This window comes from Stegodyphus dumicola, chromosome 4 (assembly GCF_044657685.1).
Source record: "Stegodyphus dumicola isolate Sdum_Otavi_A_Nest chromosome 4, ASM4465768v1".
Classification (NCBI taxonomy): domain Eukaryota; kingdom Metazoa; phylum Arthropoda; class Arachnida; order Araneae; family Eresidae; genus Stegodyphus; species Stegodyphus dumicola.
This window is the reverse complement of record NC_140771.1, coordinates 180,921,093-180,938,540: the sequence shown is the minus strand read 5'-3', so window position 1 is coordinate 180,938,540 and position 17,448 is coordinate 180,921,093. Positions and strand designations below refer to the sequence as shown.

The window sequence follows — 17,448 nt, the reverse complement described above, 5'->3', positions numbered from 1 at the left end:
CTGCATATTCTTGGCATACATCTCAAACTGAAACATACAAGCATTGTTGATTTTACACCTACTAATATTTAATATCCCTGATGCCAACCTGGCAAGTCATTATTTATTATATTTGGCTTTCATCACTGAATGTTTATCCAACATATGATAACTTGAGTAATTGACTCATGCAGCGATTCCTAAATAGTCCTTGAAATGATTTGAAATAATTTGAGGTTGAACCATTTCAAATAAAATGCCCCCAACGACGCAGAAAGAGCTCGTTTTTATTAAATTCAACAGTTAAAAAAATGAAAATAAAACCTACATCATTCAAAAAAACTATGTATCGTTGTGTATTAATAATTAGTTTCTTAAATTAGCATACTAGATGAAGAGGAAAGCATGAAGTTTTAATGCAGCCCCGAAAGATGAAAATTTTTACAAATAAGGAGAAACAGCTTGAAATAGTTAAAGCATAATTGAGAGATGCCACTATTATTCTGTTTAACACAGAAATAATGTAAATTACAAAACTGCTCATGGAGCAAAGACTTAAATCCATGATTACTTAGAGAACTCCAATTTACAACATAATATACGTCAGACATAACTCCTTCTCACTCTACTGTGAAACTCCTTTTGACTTCTCAGTTGTGCCCAAAATTAGGTGAAAGGGGAATAGACTTAAATTATCCAGAAAAATTAATCCTTGACCTCGAAAATTGCATTTTCTAAAAACCTTAAAAATCGTGCTGAGCAAGAATTAGCTAAATGTCATTAAGTCCTTGTAAACAAACTTTATCTGTGGTTCTAATTAATATGTGTATTTATGAATAACTGCAAATTCCACAAAATAATAAATCAATTTTACATTTAAAAGTAATATTTATACCTTTGCCACAGAAGAAGTTAATAATTAACGAAATTATTCTACAAATGTCAATTTTAACTCCTGAAAAGTAATTTTCTTGGTATTTTCAAAACATCAACAAATGTTCCCAAAATGGCAATAAATTTTGTAGCCAGTTGCTGAATGCTTGAACTAGGAATATCGGTAGCTGTTTACAAAATTTCGTCGCATATTTATATAGTGTTTAAAATGTTTAAAAGAATGACAAATGAATGAATTGCCTAAGAGTGCATTTAATATCCATAACTTAAAAGTTATAAGAGTTAAATGTAATGTTATATAAAATATGACACTTAACATTTTGTATATAATGATATGTAAATAAAAACAAATTGGCAGAAACATTTACAGAAAATTTTTGGGCCTATATTGGCATAACTATCATGTTTTTGTGGTGAATATTTAATGTATTGAAACAAATAGTATTGAAAATAATGATGTAACCAGTGCACGTTTGAGCATGTATTCAAAAGTGCTTTTATAATCTTTGAAATCCCTTCTTTATAGATCCGTTTGATTAAATATATGATTACTACAAAGCATATAAGGGTTATCTGCTTACGGGAAAGAGGATGTACTCATAAAAACTGGCATGTATCCATGCTGCACATGGGAAAAACCACGAAAATGCCCGTGCAACCAGCCCTTTCGCCTACCAGTGTTTTAGAATTTTACCACCCAGTGCTTGGTGGGCCTTTTCAGTATAGATCCCATCCTTCAAAATTGATTCATGTAATTTGTCCCTCTCAGTTTTCAAGCAAAATTAATAAAAAGGAAAAGGAATATTCAAGTTAGTAATCGGAGGTTCAGTAATAATAAATTTTAAAAAAATTTAACTAATGTTCTTGCAGATTATATCTGTGTAGTGTTACAATTAAAGCTTAACATTTTAGTTTCTCTTCATTCATATCATTTAATTTATGCTCAGTTTTCCTTTTGCAGATTAGGCAAATATTAGAAAGGGAATTTAATAACCTTTTGTTGAAAGGTACAGATAGGAGACCAGATGAGGTATAGTAATTTATTATTTATATCACTATAACATTAAACTCGATGTTTGTGTTTACCTTTATATTAAATTAGTTTTAATAATTAGGTATTTTACTTCTTATGCTGTGTATCTCAATTTTATTCTGCTAGCTCTTTTTTTTTTTTTTTTTTTTTTTTTTTTTTTTTTTTTTTTTTTAATGCTGATTGGCTGATTTTTTTAAATTTAAGAATATGCAAGGATTGGACAAAATAATGGAATCAGTAAAATATTTTGAACAGCTTTAAGGTGTTGTGTGATAGACACATAATATAACTAAAAATATTAAAGTGTTTTGTGCCATTTTTACAACATGCTATTGTAAAACCTCTTCGGTTTGTGTATGTAATATATGCAGGAAAATTTTTTTTAAAACTTTTAAATGATTCAGAGCATGAAAACTAGTGTTGCTTCATCCTGAATCATGAAAGTCATGCACTAGAGGCACTGCATGAAAACCAGTGTTGCTTCAGCCTGAAGAATACCTCAATGCAACAATCTACTTAACCGAATATCTGTGTACAAAAATTCATTCTTTGTGTGTAACAAAGCTATTAACAATCATCAAGGTTTAAATCCTGTTGTTCTGAGACATCTTTTTTTTTTTTTTTTTTTTTTTTTGAATTAGCAAAGATCAACTTGTGTTTTCAAATGTGCTTAAAACAAGGTAGGTTTTGGTAAGTCGGCAATTGCGTTTGTTTTTTCAGGCAGGAGTTTTACGCCTGAGGCATTAATGAGGCAACCTCAAAAAAGGAAGCGTATTGGTTTTCCGAGTATGCGTTTGTTAGGGTTTAAGTCAAACCGTGTTTTTTCAAACGATCAAACACTTGACAAAGATGACGGATGTGCTCTTCTTCACTAGTCGATGCAATAAGGATGTTGTCAAAGTAAGAGATGCAAAAATCCAATCCAAATAAAACTTCATGTATGAAACGTTGGCAAGTTTGGCCTGAATTACATAACCTAAACGGCCTAGCCAAAAATTCAAAAAGTCCAAAAGGGGTAGTGACGGCCATTTTCGGAATGTCTGCAGGGTTGACAGGGATTTGATGATAGGCAAAGGCTAAATCAAGCATTGAGAGTATGTTCTTTCCTGAAAACATTTGAGTGCAATCCTGAATATAGGGTATAGGATAACGATCCAGATTGGTAACGGCGTTTAAGTGACGATAATCCCCGCATGGTTGCCAGTTGCCATTTGCCTTACGAACCATATGCAGGGGGCTTGCCCAAGGACTTTTTTAAAGCTGAATGAGGCCTTTTGATAGGAGAAAGTCAAACTCTTGACGTGCAGCTTGAAATAATGCTGGAGATAATCGTCTAGGTTTTGAGAAAATAGGGGGTCCTTTAGTTTCAATGTGATGAAAAATTGTTGACATTGGTGCCCGCTCAAAAGTTTGTGAAGGATTTATCAAGCTGGGGTAATCGACAAGAATTTTGTCAAATTTTGAGTTACCCATCAAAATATGAATGCTAGTACTGAGCGGGTTCACATTGGGAAGTCTACCAGAAGAATAGAGTTTTGTTTGTTCATCAATTAAATGGTTGTTTTTAACATCTATAAGTAAGCTGAACTTCATGAGAAAGTCAACACCTATGATGGGTTGATTGACGTCTGCCAGGACAAAAGGCCAAGTAAATGAGCGTTGTTAATTTAAATTGATGATCAAAAGTTTGGTGCCATACGTTGCTATTTTGGTGCCGTTAGCAGCAAAGAGTACCAAGTCAGCTGGGTTTTTGGCATGCTGACTGTAACTTTTGGGAATGACAGATAAATCAGCTCCAGTGTCAATTAAAAAGGTGAGTTTTGACGATGGATTGACCAAAAGAATTCGATTAATGTGGTGGTCGCAACGTTGGCCTACAAGCAATCACCGATCTAGTTTTCCGACTGCCAGAAATTGCATTGAGAAACACACTTCCGTGCATTGGAACCAAAATTAGTATGGTAGAAACAAATGTTGTTGCATGGTCTTTTATACTGTCGATAGCATCCATTGGATCTATTACGCTTCTGTTGTGTTGGGAAGGGAATGATTGTCTCTTCGTTCACAGGAATGCTCACAACTGTTTTTGATGGCTAGCAAAAGTTCATTTACTTGCTTCGTCAGCTCTGCAACTTGCTGTTTAATGGGAGAAGTAAATACCGTAGCAGCACTATTTATGTTAGGGAGAGTTGTGAGATCTGTAATTTTATCAGCTACAACTGCGAGTTTTGGGAGATCATCACTTAAGGCAACAAGAATACTCTGTGTATTTTGCAGGAGACGGGATATCCATAGAAATTTCAACAAGGGTTCTCCAGCGATGTTTCGCTTATGGCAAGGTAATTGTGAAAGGCGTTAATCGCCAAGTTCTAGCCCCTGAAGAAGTGTACCGATCTTTGACTCCTTACTTTCAGAAGGCAATTCAATTAAGCATGTTTTTAGTGCATCATATTTGCCAGTCACTGGTGGGTGCAAAATGATAACCACAACCACATTTTTTTTTTTTTTTTTTTTTTTTTTTTTTATAGTTCTTGCAGTCTGAAATACTTTGTTTTCATTACACAATAAGTGTCTTATCTATGATTGTAGCACTGGTAGCAGCCTTTTTCTTCCATCCGTGCATATATATATTACACAACACAAACCATTCATATCAAAACTCTACATCTAGGTTACTTTTGTGATTTATCTTTTCCATTGTTTTGACTATCCTGATTAGATTAAAATATTCAAGTGGCTAAATGAAAATTGTACATATGAATAAAATTAGTTGAAGACAATTGTTTGCTTTTGTTTCAATAATTTTGTATTAACATTTACATAGTAATGTAGTAGATCAATGTATTTTTTTCTCATGAAAGCTATTAACATCAAAATCTTTTCTAAAATACTAGTATTTCAAACATTCATTAACTGCTTCACCATCCTGTAAAACTAAAATATTAGCTTCTTTTATCCTCCAAAGATGGACATTTTTGCATCTGACCTGGCCTTAGAAATGTTTCTTTTCTCCTTTCACCAGCTGTCAATATTTTATCAATACTTGTTCCACTCAAAGATGTTGAATATTGTGTCCATAGCAGGAGAAAAAATTCTTTTCTATTTCCTAGTCTTTTATCTGAAAATTAGTAAAGACGATCCCCTAGAGGCATGTTTTCAAATCAGCAATAATTCCATTGCAGTGCTAGATGAAAGGGATGGCAAGTGCATTCCCATCTCTTTAAATGAACTTTTGTTTCTGTAGTCCTGATACAAGCTTCCTATGGAGAGACTTAAAGTCTGCCAGGAGAGTGGGGCTGTGTCCCTCATCTCATCTCATTTCTATGGAGAGACTGTGACCAGTTGAGTTCATTTTCGCTGCATTTTTGGAGGGGGGCTGGAAAATAGAAAGGTAAAAGTTTCTCCGGAATAACAACTCAGGTCAAATATAACCCCAATGAATGTATGCTGTTACTGATGCCTGAAGACACTTTAAAATCACCGAGTCTGTCCCTAGGGAAACAGTGAAGTGGTTAAATTATATTGAGATTTGCAGAACCTGGTAAAGTCATCAACAGAATATGATTACAGTCAAAAGTCTTTAATCCGGACTCGTCGGGACTTCGACGATTCTGGATTATCGGTTTTTCCAGATTATAGATCATCAGTTTAAATCTGGTAAAATGGCATGCAGAAATCATAAAATTAAATCATAAAATTAAAATCAGAAATCATAAAATTAAAAATGTGAAACAGTAATTTATGAAATAAAGAGCAATTATGATCTAAAGGGTATCAAAATTTACAAAAAAAAAGCTTAATATTTATTTGTTACTTTATTAAACATTTCTTTTAACGCGTGCATGCGTAAAGCATACAGGTATCAAAATTTACAACAAAATGCTTAATATTTATTTGTTTACTTTATTAAACATTTCTTTCAACACGCGCATGCGTAAAGCATACATTACGCATAGTCGAAATTAGAAAATTGCAACCAGAAAACTATTTGATGTGTATTCGTGATATTTATAATGACGAGGAATTTGATTTAAATCATATCAAAGATGGAGTACATCGAGTTGAAATACTACGTTTAGTAAGGAATTATAAGCCGAGTAAAATAAAAACATCTGCCCTGAAGATAAGGATAATGCTGACAGATCAACTTCCAGTTCATTGGACGCTGTGATGTCACCCCCCCCCCGGGCAGAGCAGCGTGTAATTGATAAACAGATTACAGATTTCGGAATGGTTAGAGAAACAAAGGATATGCCTTTATCCATTTTTTGCAGTAATTCCACTTTTTGTTTGATGGGCATCGAAACATGCTTTCGCTTTGTTGATCCTTTGGCAGCTTCAGAATCGGAAACTCTTTTTGACATAATTGAAAATTCAAGCTTACTCTTCATAAAATTGCTCTAACAGTCTGCAAAAAATAATAAGCCAGATCCAATTAGAAGATTAAGGAAGAATGCAATCTGCAACATTAACTGAAATAGATAATTAGATAATATTAGCTTAGCTTATACCGTCCGTTATACATTAAATGTGCACGCGTAAACATATTAAGTGCATGTGTAAAAGCATGTGCACGCGCGTAAAGGTATTATACGCAAGCGTAGAAAGTTTCTAGCTTCGAGGCCTGGATTAAGACTTTTGACTGTATTATGTGACTTAATTAAGGGACCACGGACTGCCACGGATTATCAAATTCTTCATAAATAAGTAAACAAAATTAATCAAAAAATCTTGAAGCCTTATTTTAGCTTGAATAATAATTTTAAGCTAAGTTCAAAGACAATTCGAAGATAAGCCATTATTCTCCTTAACTCATTAAAAATATTCACAAAATCATTCACAGAGAAGTGTAAAGCAGTGAGCTCAGTAGCATAATATCTTAATCTAACAAAGGAGGCTTGCTAACATTTGGAAGTTCATATAGGTTTGAAAAAATGCTACTTATTTTATACTTTTCAAAAGAATGATATTATTTTAAATTAACTGCAAGAGCCCTACTGATAATTGGTCAATATTATTACACATAAAGTTTAATTATCGACGGCCAAAAACTTTGATAGAATTTTATAACATTTAGAAACTTTGGAGAGTTTCAAAATAACAGTGCATCACCAAATGTAATTTAGTAGTATTTGGTACCACATTTAGTAATTTTAATTGGCAATTTACATAGCTTTTTTAGCAGCTAATCTTTTTTTTTTTTTTCTGAATGAATGGAATCATTTGTATATTACTGCAATTAATAATATTCTAATAGATGCAAATAATTTTATTTTATCAAAATCACTTTCTCAATATTTCTTCAATTTCCCAGTCTGCACTTTGAAGAAAAGTCATCAGATTGCATAAAATTTGCTTAAGTAATTACTTTTTAGTTACTTCCCAGTTTACTTAAAAGCATACTGTTGTGAAAGAATAAGAGCCTTTGTTTTAAGTTAAAACTCCTGGAAGCCATATAGTTATACCATTCTTTTAGGGGAAGGGAAGGTACAACTGGAAGTTTCCTGAAAAATGGCTCCTTTGTCTTCAAAAACTTTTTTTCTAGAAACTTTGACACTGTTGCCAAGTTGGCAAGAAATTGCCAAACTTGGTAGCAAGATTTTTTGCAAAAACCTGATAGCCAGTCAATAGCATGTTTTTCATGTTCTTCTCAAGCTGAATACACAATTCCAACATCAGTTGACTCAGAATTTAAACTTTATAAAAAGGGATTGCTTCAATAAACATATATTGAAGCAGTCCTTTTTTATAATTTTTAATTCTGAGACAATATGGGTACAATGAACGGTTACAACTTGATAGTTGTGCAGAACAAGCAACAAGATGTCAGAAATTTACCATACAAAATGCATTAAATAAACAGAAATAATACAGAATAGTGCAGATGTAAATATTGAGCTTGCAGTTAAAAAATGTAGAACCTTGGGCAACACAAAATTACACATTTTGGAAGGGAATAAAAGTTATGAACTGTATTATGTTGCTTCAAAAACTAAGTGTTAAATTAAATCTTATATCTAGTGTTCATTAATCATCTCAAGCTTGTGCATTAATATCCATAATCTTATTTTAGTCATGAACTTGAGGAAAGCTCTCAGTTTTCATTTGGCCACTAAATTATGTGTATTTAATTATTCTTTTTGCATGGCTTTGCATCCTTTTCTTATTTTAGGAAAGAGGACATGTATTTTCTTGATATTTAGCCATTGCTGTTGTGAAGTTGTTGCTACATAATCAGCTGCCATTAGTTCTGCTTGCATCGCATGCATGTAGTACCCATGAACTGAACCTCTTAGTTTAAAGGTTCTTGATGTCATGTTGCTGTGTTAACATTTACAGGCAGTCAAGCATCCAACCCATACGGTGGCAGCACACCACAGCGTGCAAGGTGACAGACTGGTCTGAGAAAACTTAACATAAATATAATAAAAACCTGGTCAGCAATTATGAGAAGCAGCAGGCTGCTATGTTTCTTATGCATGTATGTATGTATAAAAGATGGTTTGTTTTGGTATATCTGAAGAGAAGAGAACTGTGCAATTTCTACAGTATTCGTAGAATGTCTGCATTCTAGGTGTGTCTGGGAGGAATGTAAGAAGTTGTTTTTAATTATATGTATAAAACTAAAGTAAGCCAAATAATGCCAAAAGCAAACCAAAGAAATGGCGAGCATACCTCCAAATAAGTCAGTTACCTCTATAAATGTTATTTAATCTGCTGTTTATTGAATGATGAAAATCAAAGCTTTGAAACAATTGATATACCCATATGTGAGTCTAAATATGTATGTTAAAAACGAAAAGCATACACATATTTCATAAAACACAGCAACTCCATAGCTTCAGTCCATAAAATTAAAATATTTGTTTTTCTAACTATCATGTTTTATGTTATATACTGTAATAATTATGTGTACTTGTTTCTTCATTTTTGAATCTAAGAATCTTGATTTTAACTTAACTTTGTATATCTCATGTTCAGTGTGATTTTTAATTTTTAAGAGAAACTTATTTTTCCATTTAAATTACAGTGTTTTACGAAGTTAATATATGTAACCAAGTATCCAAGGTATTAATAAAATTATATCCCAAATTATTACATGATTTTGTTGAGAACAAATCTATCTTCATAAATACTTGAAGAAAATAACTTTATACATTTTGAAATAAACAAAAAGTAATTCACAGAAAAATTAAATAAAGATGGAAATATTCTGATTGCATTGTTATTGGAACTAACTAACATTGTCATTGTTGTTACAATAAACACAGCAGAAGCTGTATTGCTTTATGTGCCTGTTGGACTATGAAGTCAAATTAAAGAAGGGTTGCTTGGAACAAGTTTTTTTGTGCCATGAATAGGAACAGAATGGAAGCTGCATCGTTGACCAGACTGTTGTATAACAGGATTTCTAAAGCTTCTTGGAAATTCAAATTAAATACAATTTGCTACAAACAATAATTTTTAATTCTGAAATATTAAAATTGTGGTTTTAACCCAACGAAAGCCTTGACCTATTGAAACTTCTGATTGACTTTTGTTTTACGCACCTAATGTGATCCTTCACCCTGAATTTTAAGATTTATACTTAAGATCACACTCACATGGAATTTTATGAATGATGTGGGAAGGATTAAATTCAAAGTGAAGGAGCATATTAGTTATGTGAAACAAAAAGGAGTCAAAAACTTTCAATTGCTTCCCATTGATGGGATAAATATCTTATTTTTCATTTTTTGGAAGCCACAATCATTGCTTTAACTATTAGCTTTTTAATTTGGATTTCCTAGAAATCTTTTAATGCAATGATCTGATCAGTGACATAGCTACTACTCATTCCTAACTGAAGATCGGGAAACCTGTTCGGGTTACCACCTCTCTTCTTTCAACCTAACATTTCAACTTGTAGGTGAAGTTTTATAACTTTCTTTGTGTTTATTGTAGCAGCATATTTTATCGTAGCTTTGATAATTGTATTTATTGTAGTATTGTGTTTATTGTAGCTTTGATAATATTAGACTGGTACCAATTAAACTGCAGTCAGAAATATTTTCATTTTTATTTGTTCTAATTTTTACATTGAACTACTTTTGCATTAACTCAAAAACATTTTTTTTTTTTTTTTTAAGATATTCCTGTGCATTTGTGCATATTTATGGAACATTTTATCATTAATTTTATATTTTTCATTTGCAAATTTACTACTTGAAGAGAAGAAAAGCAGCTTTGAAGGAATACGTTTGTATATTGTATTCTAATCTCTGATTTTTGTCATTTTCATTTTTTATATTATTGTTCTAAGTTTTTCACTCATAAATCCTTTATGGATAAACCTGAAACGTTTTATTACGTAACAGAGTTTTTTTATTTTTATAGCACTGATGTCTTTTTGAAATTTTGTGGTTTATAAAACTATAAACTCACCAGTCTATTTTGATAAATGTTTGCTTATGAAAAGTGTTTAAAACACATCCTGTGAATCATTATGTAAAGTTGTATCTTTTCCTAGGTAAATTTATTGAATTTTTGTTGTACAATATTCAACTATTTTTGTCTTTTTGGCATGAAATTGCTGTAAAAGAATTTTTTAGGAATTTTTAATATTTGATGTACCTAATAATAATTCAGAATTTTTAACAACATTATTACTTAAATTCAGCATATATTTCTTTCTTAAACATTATCTGCTAAATTATATATTGATATTTGTATGACATATATGTTTTTAATAGCATGGCTTAAATTTTTATGTAAGAAAATTCTTTATACATGGGAATGATATTTCTACTTATCTGTGGTTATGAAATTAAAATGCTAGTCCAGAATAATCATCTATCATCAGTATCTCATTCATTTATATTTAATGTTCACTTATAATGTGAACTAAATACTCATCTTGCCAGCCATGTGATTTGTTTTTAAATTGAGCTGTATATTTCATGGTGAAGCAAATGTATTTGCCATAAACCATGAAACAAAGATACATGTGTAGTATTAATTTTGTTTGTTATGCTATAAAAGCTAATTTTTCTTTCCCCCCCCATCATCATTTTGTTTTTTTTTAGTTACAAGAAAGCAATTCTTTTTATCTAATTTTATGTCAGAATGTGTTTTATTCTCATTGAAACTAATATATATATTAAAAATTAAAAAAATAATTAATAAATTGAAGCTTTGATGGCTAGTTGTCAATGAGTGGAAAATGAAATTGCTTTTTTTATATAATTTCATGAATGAAAACTGTAAAAGGAAGAAGAGTCATGCTTTTGGTGGCAGAAGCATTTAAGTAAGGGCATGAATTATTTGTGATTAGTGTTATTATATAGCAAAGTCAAAAATTTTGAATAATTAATTCAGTGATTTAAAAATTGAGAATTTGAAATTTAAAAAATTCTAGTAAAATATCAATTAAACTTCGCATTTTATATCACAAAAAAAAGGTGGATATTTTTTTCCTCATTTTATTTAGTTCATTTTATTTCATTCATATTTTATCTTTTCTTTTTTTTTCCCCTAAAAAGGTTTGAATTTATTTTATTCAAATAATGGTGTGGTATTCAAAATAAGTTTTTTAGTCACTGAATATTTGCATTTTTATAACAGATTATAATTAAATTTGATATTATTATCGTTTTGTGATAGTGGTTATCAAAAATAAGAATTAAACATTTGAGGTGAAAAATTTAAACTTTTTTTAACAAAGAATGTATTTTTAAAATCATTGACCTTTAGTTCAACTCATATCATCTGTTTAATAGATATTGCATCACTTTTCATTAAGTCATTATATTTATCAATAAAACTTGTGTTTTCAATAATGAAACTCTTCTCCCCTCCCCTGTATGAGTCAAATATTTTAGTTTTTGATGACAAGTTAATGTGTGTTGGGGCTTTTTGAAGCCATGATTATGTACTAGATTATACTTAAAATATTTTTTCTTTTTAATTGTATTATGTACATAGAATATAGTTGTTGAAATGTTTTTTTTTTTTTTTTTTTTTTTTTTTTTTTTTTTGTATAACTTAGCATAGATATTGTATTTATTTGATTTAAAAAGCTTGCATTTATTGTTATGTCATTTTGGGCTATATAATTGCAATACAAAATTCAAAATATCTAATGTCCTTCAAACGTGGCTGCTATATTTTATCAGTTATTGTTATTTTATTTTCATATTTATATATAATCTAATCCAGTCTTCAAAGAGAATTTTATATTTGGCAATTTCCTGCAAGTTCCAGTTTCATCTTCTACTGTATAAGAATTGCATCAGTTACTTGAAGATAATCATTATAATAATATAATGGTTGCAAACATTTTCTTTGGCTGTTTTCAATATCTTATTTATGTCATTATACTCATTCTTTTATTTTGTGTTTTCCATAAAGCTGTTACAGTATCCCTTAAATTTGATCCATGTTAGAATTTTATACAGTTTAATGTCAGTATAACTAATGGAAATCAAAAGTTAAAATATTAAAAATCATTTCTGAAACATCTAAATGGTAATTACTAGTTGCTAATGATAGTTAATATATTGGTTATGTCAGAATAGTTTCTTGTAAATTTAGAATGCAAAAGGAAGCATTTCTTGAACATAAAAGTTTTTGATGCAGTTTTCACAAAAGCTGTTGTGCCCTATCAGTATTATTTCATGTATGTACTGAACATGTCAGTTTAATATTAACCTGGTTAAAATAAGAATGGTAGTTAATTATTAATATGTTATAATTTATTAATATTTATTGTTGCATTCTTTAAGCCATTCCTTTTTGTAATTTTTTGCACATTTTTATATATACGTCTGTATGACCATAAGTAAGGGTTGGTATTATTTGATACTATCATTAAACTAAAAATTAAACGTACAAAATTTTTTTTTAAAAAAGTAATAGTTCTCAATACTAACTTTCTCCTTACTCAATTCAAGTTTATAGAGCTTAAAACATGAAAATATTACCAACATTACTCACTTTAAGTAGTAGCATTACATTAATTACTGATATTTGAAGGGCAAAAACCCATATTTTGTTCATTATATTTTGTGCATTTTGTGAAGATTTTATATTAAAAATCTTTCTAGAACTTTTTCAAGAAAAGTACTTTGGTGAATTTATCTAACTTGATTAGCAGTATTTTTTTTAATGAATTAAGGTTTGATGAATTAACAGCACTGATATTTTAGTGTTAAGAAAAAGACATAAAACATGTAATTTCCAAGTGGTTACACTTGGATGTTAGAACAATGAAATTTTCATCTTGAGGAAAGAAAATTTTTTTTCTGTCACTATCCTGCATCCAGTGTGCCTCTGATACTAATAAATGTGACCACCTCAAAGTGTTAGATATCATGTTCTTTCTGGTACATTTATGACCTTGGTGGTCATTTTTATATCAATATAAGAGTGGCTAAATTATGTGCTCTGTTTGTTACACTGACATTCTACTATGTATTAAATAAGGAATAAATTTCACCTTTTTTTTTAAGTATTTATATGTGAAAAACTGTGTGTAATCAAAATCATTCTGATACTGTATTACAGTTTATTTATAGAATATAGTACAAATATGAACAAAAAATTATTATTATTTCTTCTATAGTTAAAATTCATAATTTACTACTTAATTATTATTCAGATTTTTGAAATTTTATAATTTAATTTTTTATTAAAAACTATTTGTGCATACTCATACCTCATCAGCTGAATGCTTAATATAAATAACCTTTTTTGGTGTAATTTGGTATGTTTAGAACTTGAATGGATCTGTGTAACTTGTTGATACTTTATTCACTGCCATTATCAATGTCTGTCAGAGAATCGCTGTGCAAAGTTGTAATCTGGAGAGTCCATACATTCCCCCAGGGACAAAACTGTTGCTTCTCTATCATTCCCATAAAACACATGCACAAATTACATTTCAAGCATATCATGCTCTGTTTGTTGCCTTTAACCTTGAATGAAATGAAATTCCAGTTTTAGTGTGATTTATGTTTGTTGAAAAAGTTTGCTTGCAGCATTGTCAGCCAAGATATTCGTGTTGGTGATCTTTTCTGCTTCCTTTGAGGAAAAAAATGAAAAATCATATAAACACTTATTAGTCTGATTTTATATTTAAATATTCCTAAACTTAAATATTGAAATTTTCCTACTATTATTAATATCTGTTTTAAAATTACCTGTACTTTTTGGTGCAGTTTTATTTTAGTTGGGATGACTAAGAGTTTCATTATCTTTAAATGACAAGTTGATTTTTGAAATATAATTGTCAATAGTGTTGCAGTGACATTTAGTGAAGAAATATGGCCTTTTCATATTTAACAATTATTGCATTTATTAAGAAAAATTAGTACATTGAAAAGGCATTATATCAGTTCACTATTGAGAAGTATTTTTCCTCTATCCTGTGTAAAGAATGTTTGGCAGTTATGTTTGATTTCTTCTTAATATTATGCGTAACAAATTTAAATTTTGCTGTACATTCACATTACTAAATCTGAGCTGGATGTCATGTAAGTGACATTGAATAATGTTGAAAACCTCTGAATTATCATTCTGTTGTTAAAAATTTAGAACCATATTTATTTTTATATGTGAAACAAATAGCAGCAGCCTTCATCAATTACTGTTTGCTTCTGAGCATATTGCTGTAATCATCTAAAAAATTTTCGATACATAGAAATAGTGCCTCATATTTACTCATTTTTGTTATAAAAAATTCAGTATGCTGATAAGTTTAAATAATTAATTGTTGAAATACTCATATATTTAAGTTAAAAACATTTCAATTTGCTAACCCTTCACTTGGCTGGCATCTCCTGCAAGGGCTTTCGTTTACTAGAAGTGCATGAGAGCATTGACCACCATTGTGAAAAAGCTGCCAAGAAGGAACTGTCATCCCACACTGATGTGTTGTACGTATGTGTGTGATAGGTTTGCCTTCTTTCCTAAATATGACCAAGTGCTTCATCTTCACAGTCATCTTTGTTGTACAAATGAGACGTGAATCTGTCTTCTTACAATGGCAGTGTATTATAGAGAGCAATAGAAGAAGAAATACAGAAATTCATTATAATATTTGTTTGAGTGTTAATTCATTTTTCTATCTCACATTTGTTTAAAAATAAAATTAACCTATATATACAAACAAATATTGAAGTCGCATTCTAGATTTTAAAGCTGTATTGTAGTGCCTAGAGGATGGAGTTTTTATTGCTATTATTGGGCTTTAATTGCTGGCTGTTTAACTTCAACTATTATATATTAACAGGATGTGAAAATAAATTTGCAGTGCAAATCGTACAATAGAGTGATCTTAACAAAAGAGGGGGTTCAATTTATGCACAAAAACGGGGGGAAAGAAAGATTTTAAAAAACATTGCAATCTGAAAATTTCAGACTACATTTTATACCTTGAAGAATTTACCATTAAAGTTTCAAACCAATAAGAAGAATTGTGCAATTAAAAAGAAGTTGCAGTCTGATCTTACAGTCTGAAATTTATATACAGATTTATATTGAACACCTAAAACAACTTTAAGCTAAGAGATCCACTTGTTTAAATAACAATCTCAAAATGTAGAAGGTAAATTGTATATTTTTAATTGAGCTATTCAAAATTCTAGTTGCAGAGAAAAGTTTTCTACAATGTAATTTCATCATAAAGCTGGAGCTGACCATATATTGCTTATACATGGGGCTTGCAAAGTAAATTTTTCTGAAGGCGTAATATCTATTTTTTGAGACCATGAACTTTGTAAATTAAAAATTATAAAATCCTTAAATAAAGATCCATCTTTTTCAAGATGTTTAAAAAGCTTTAAATAAGAGATGAAAACAATAAAAATAATGTAATATGTATTGCTAATAATAAATACATTTATTATACTAAATTACATTTATTCGGTATCTCAAAATTATATTTTACTTTAATATTGTGAGTTGATTAAATCTTTGAGATGGGGGAAAAAAAGAATAGGAATTGAGAATCATGAGATTTTTGCTCAGTGCTCATTAGCAAGATTTTTTTTCACCCAATTTTTGTCACATTTTAGCAACATACATAATGTTTTCAAAATAGTTACAGAGCAGTGCCCATACATCTATGAATAATAAGCTCTAAAATGGGGAATTTCGGGTAATCGCAGACAGTTTCAGACTAAAGTGAAATTTATAAGATAAATACAGATGAATAAGGTAAAACTGAATTTATAAGCTGTAAATAGTTCAAACATTATCAAATAAACTAATAATTAAAGTACATTAATTTTATTGCACTCTTGCAGTGTATTTTCTTCCTTTTATGTGTTATTAAAGGATTCTTACATTTTAACTTGGTTTCAAGAGTTAATGAAGAGCAGTGAGGAAACACTGTGTAGTATCATCTACAGTTTCAAGAAAATTGCAGTAAAATGAAAATCATTCTGTCTGTCAAAGTGTGCATAAGTGCTGAAAGATTGGTCCAAATTGCATGTGTCTATGTATTTAATGGTCAGGACTATTGTTTAAAGACAGAGTATGTTTAAAATAGCATTCTTATGTGCACACTAGTGCATCTGCAGACTGATTTTAAATCTAAGGTACTGTGCACCTCTAAGAATAATTTGAGCTTGCTTATTTTGTCGCGTTATAGTTTGTCTTACCTCCCTGCAGATTTTATGATCCATTTAGTTCAAATAATAATTTAACTTTCAAAAGAAGTTTTCTTCTGTGATAAACTTTGGGTCTAGAAATATAATTGTTGTTAATATTTTCATGGAAATTTATTAAACTTTATATATTATATGTGAAAATAAGTTGCACTACAAGATAGGAAATACATACTGAATGGCCTTTTAATTTAATGTAGAAAAGCAAATCATTCCTCTAATCATAATTCATAAAGATTGACAAAATCAGGAACATTTTATATGAGAATGGAGCAAGATCATCATGATAATTGCTAAATTTCTGTCACTTTTTTTAAGGTTGGGAGAATAACAACAATATTAAGAATTAAAAGGTGCACAAAAAACATCTAACCATACACAGGATTGTGTATATATCTCGTCAAACAGTTTGTGAAGTTGTAACTCAATACTGTTTGTGTAATGAGAAATAACATGTGTATATCCTCTCCTTTTTGCACATAGTCATATTTAGTCTATAGCAGCCAATGCTTCCTAAAAGTTATTGCATATGAGGGCTATCTGCCTAAGGGCAAGGATACCTACTTGAAGGACTCTAAGGAAAACTGGCTTGTTTCAGCTTACATATGGGGAAAAAGTAACTCATTCATGTAGATTTAACTGTGGGTCGAACAACCAGTGGTTTTAACCACCCAGCCATTGGTGAGGCTGCCTTCATTTAAGTCCAAAATGCTACATCAAATAGTTATCACTAGTATAAAACTATTGCATTCAATAGTATAGCGATAGGAATGAAATATATATGAAAAAGAGATTAATATTTTAATGGCCGTTAATGTGTGAAATAAACTGCTTTATGGTATGAAGTGTTTGTATGCAACTGTTATGAAGGTATGAACTAATACAAAAAATTCT

General features: G+C 30.2%; 1 protein-coding gene across 5 annotated transcripts in view; it reads left to right on the top strand.

Annotated features, from left to right (window-relative positions):
* Positions 1 to 14,985, top strand: part of Liprin-alpha (PTPRF interacting protein alpha) — a 266,258-nt gene extending 251,273 nt beyond the window's left edge. For 4 of the 5 annotated variants that reach the window (XM_035352632.2, XM_035352630.2, XM_035352631.2 and 1 more), the window contains 2 exons: positions 1,835 to 1,903; positions 8,246 to 14,985. In XM_035352632.2, the coding sequence (XP_035208523.1) occupies positions 1,835 to 1,903; positions 8,246 to 8,311 (135 nt within the window). In that variant the 3' untranslated portion in view covers positions 8,312 to 14,985. Of the gene's footprint in view, positions 1 to 1,834; positions 1,904 to 8,078 lie in introns of all 5 variants that reach the window. The other variant, XM_035352629.2, reaches the window with a different exon arrangement.
* Positions 14,986 to 17,448: the final 2,463 nt, after the last annotated feature.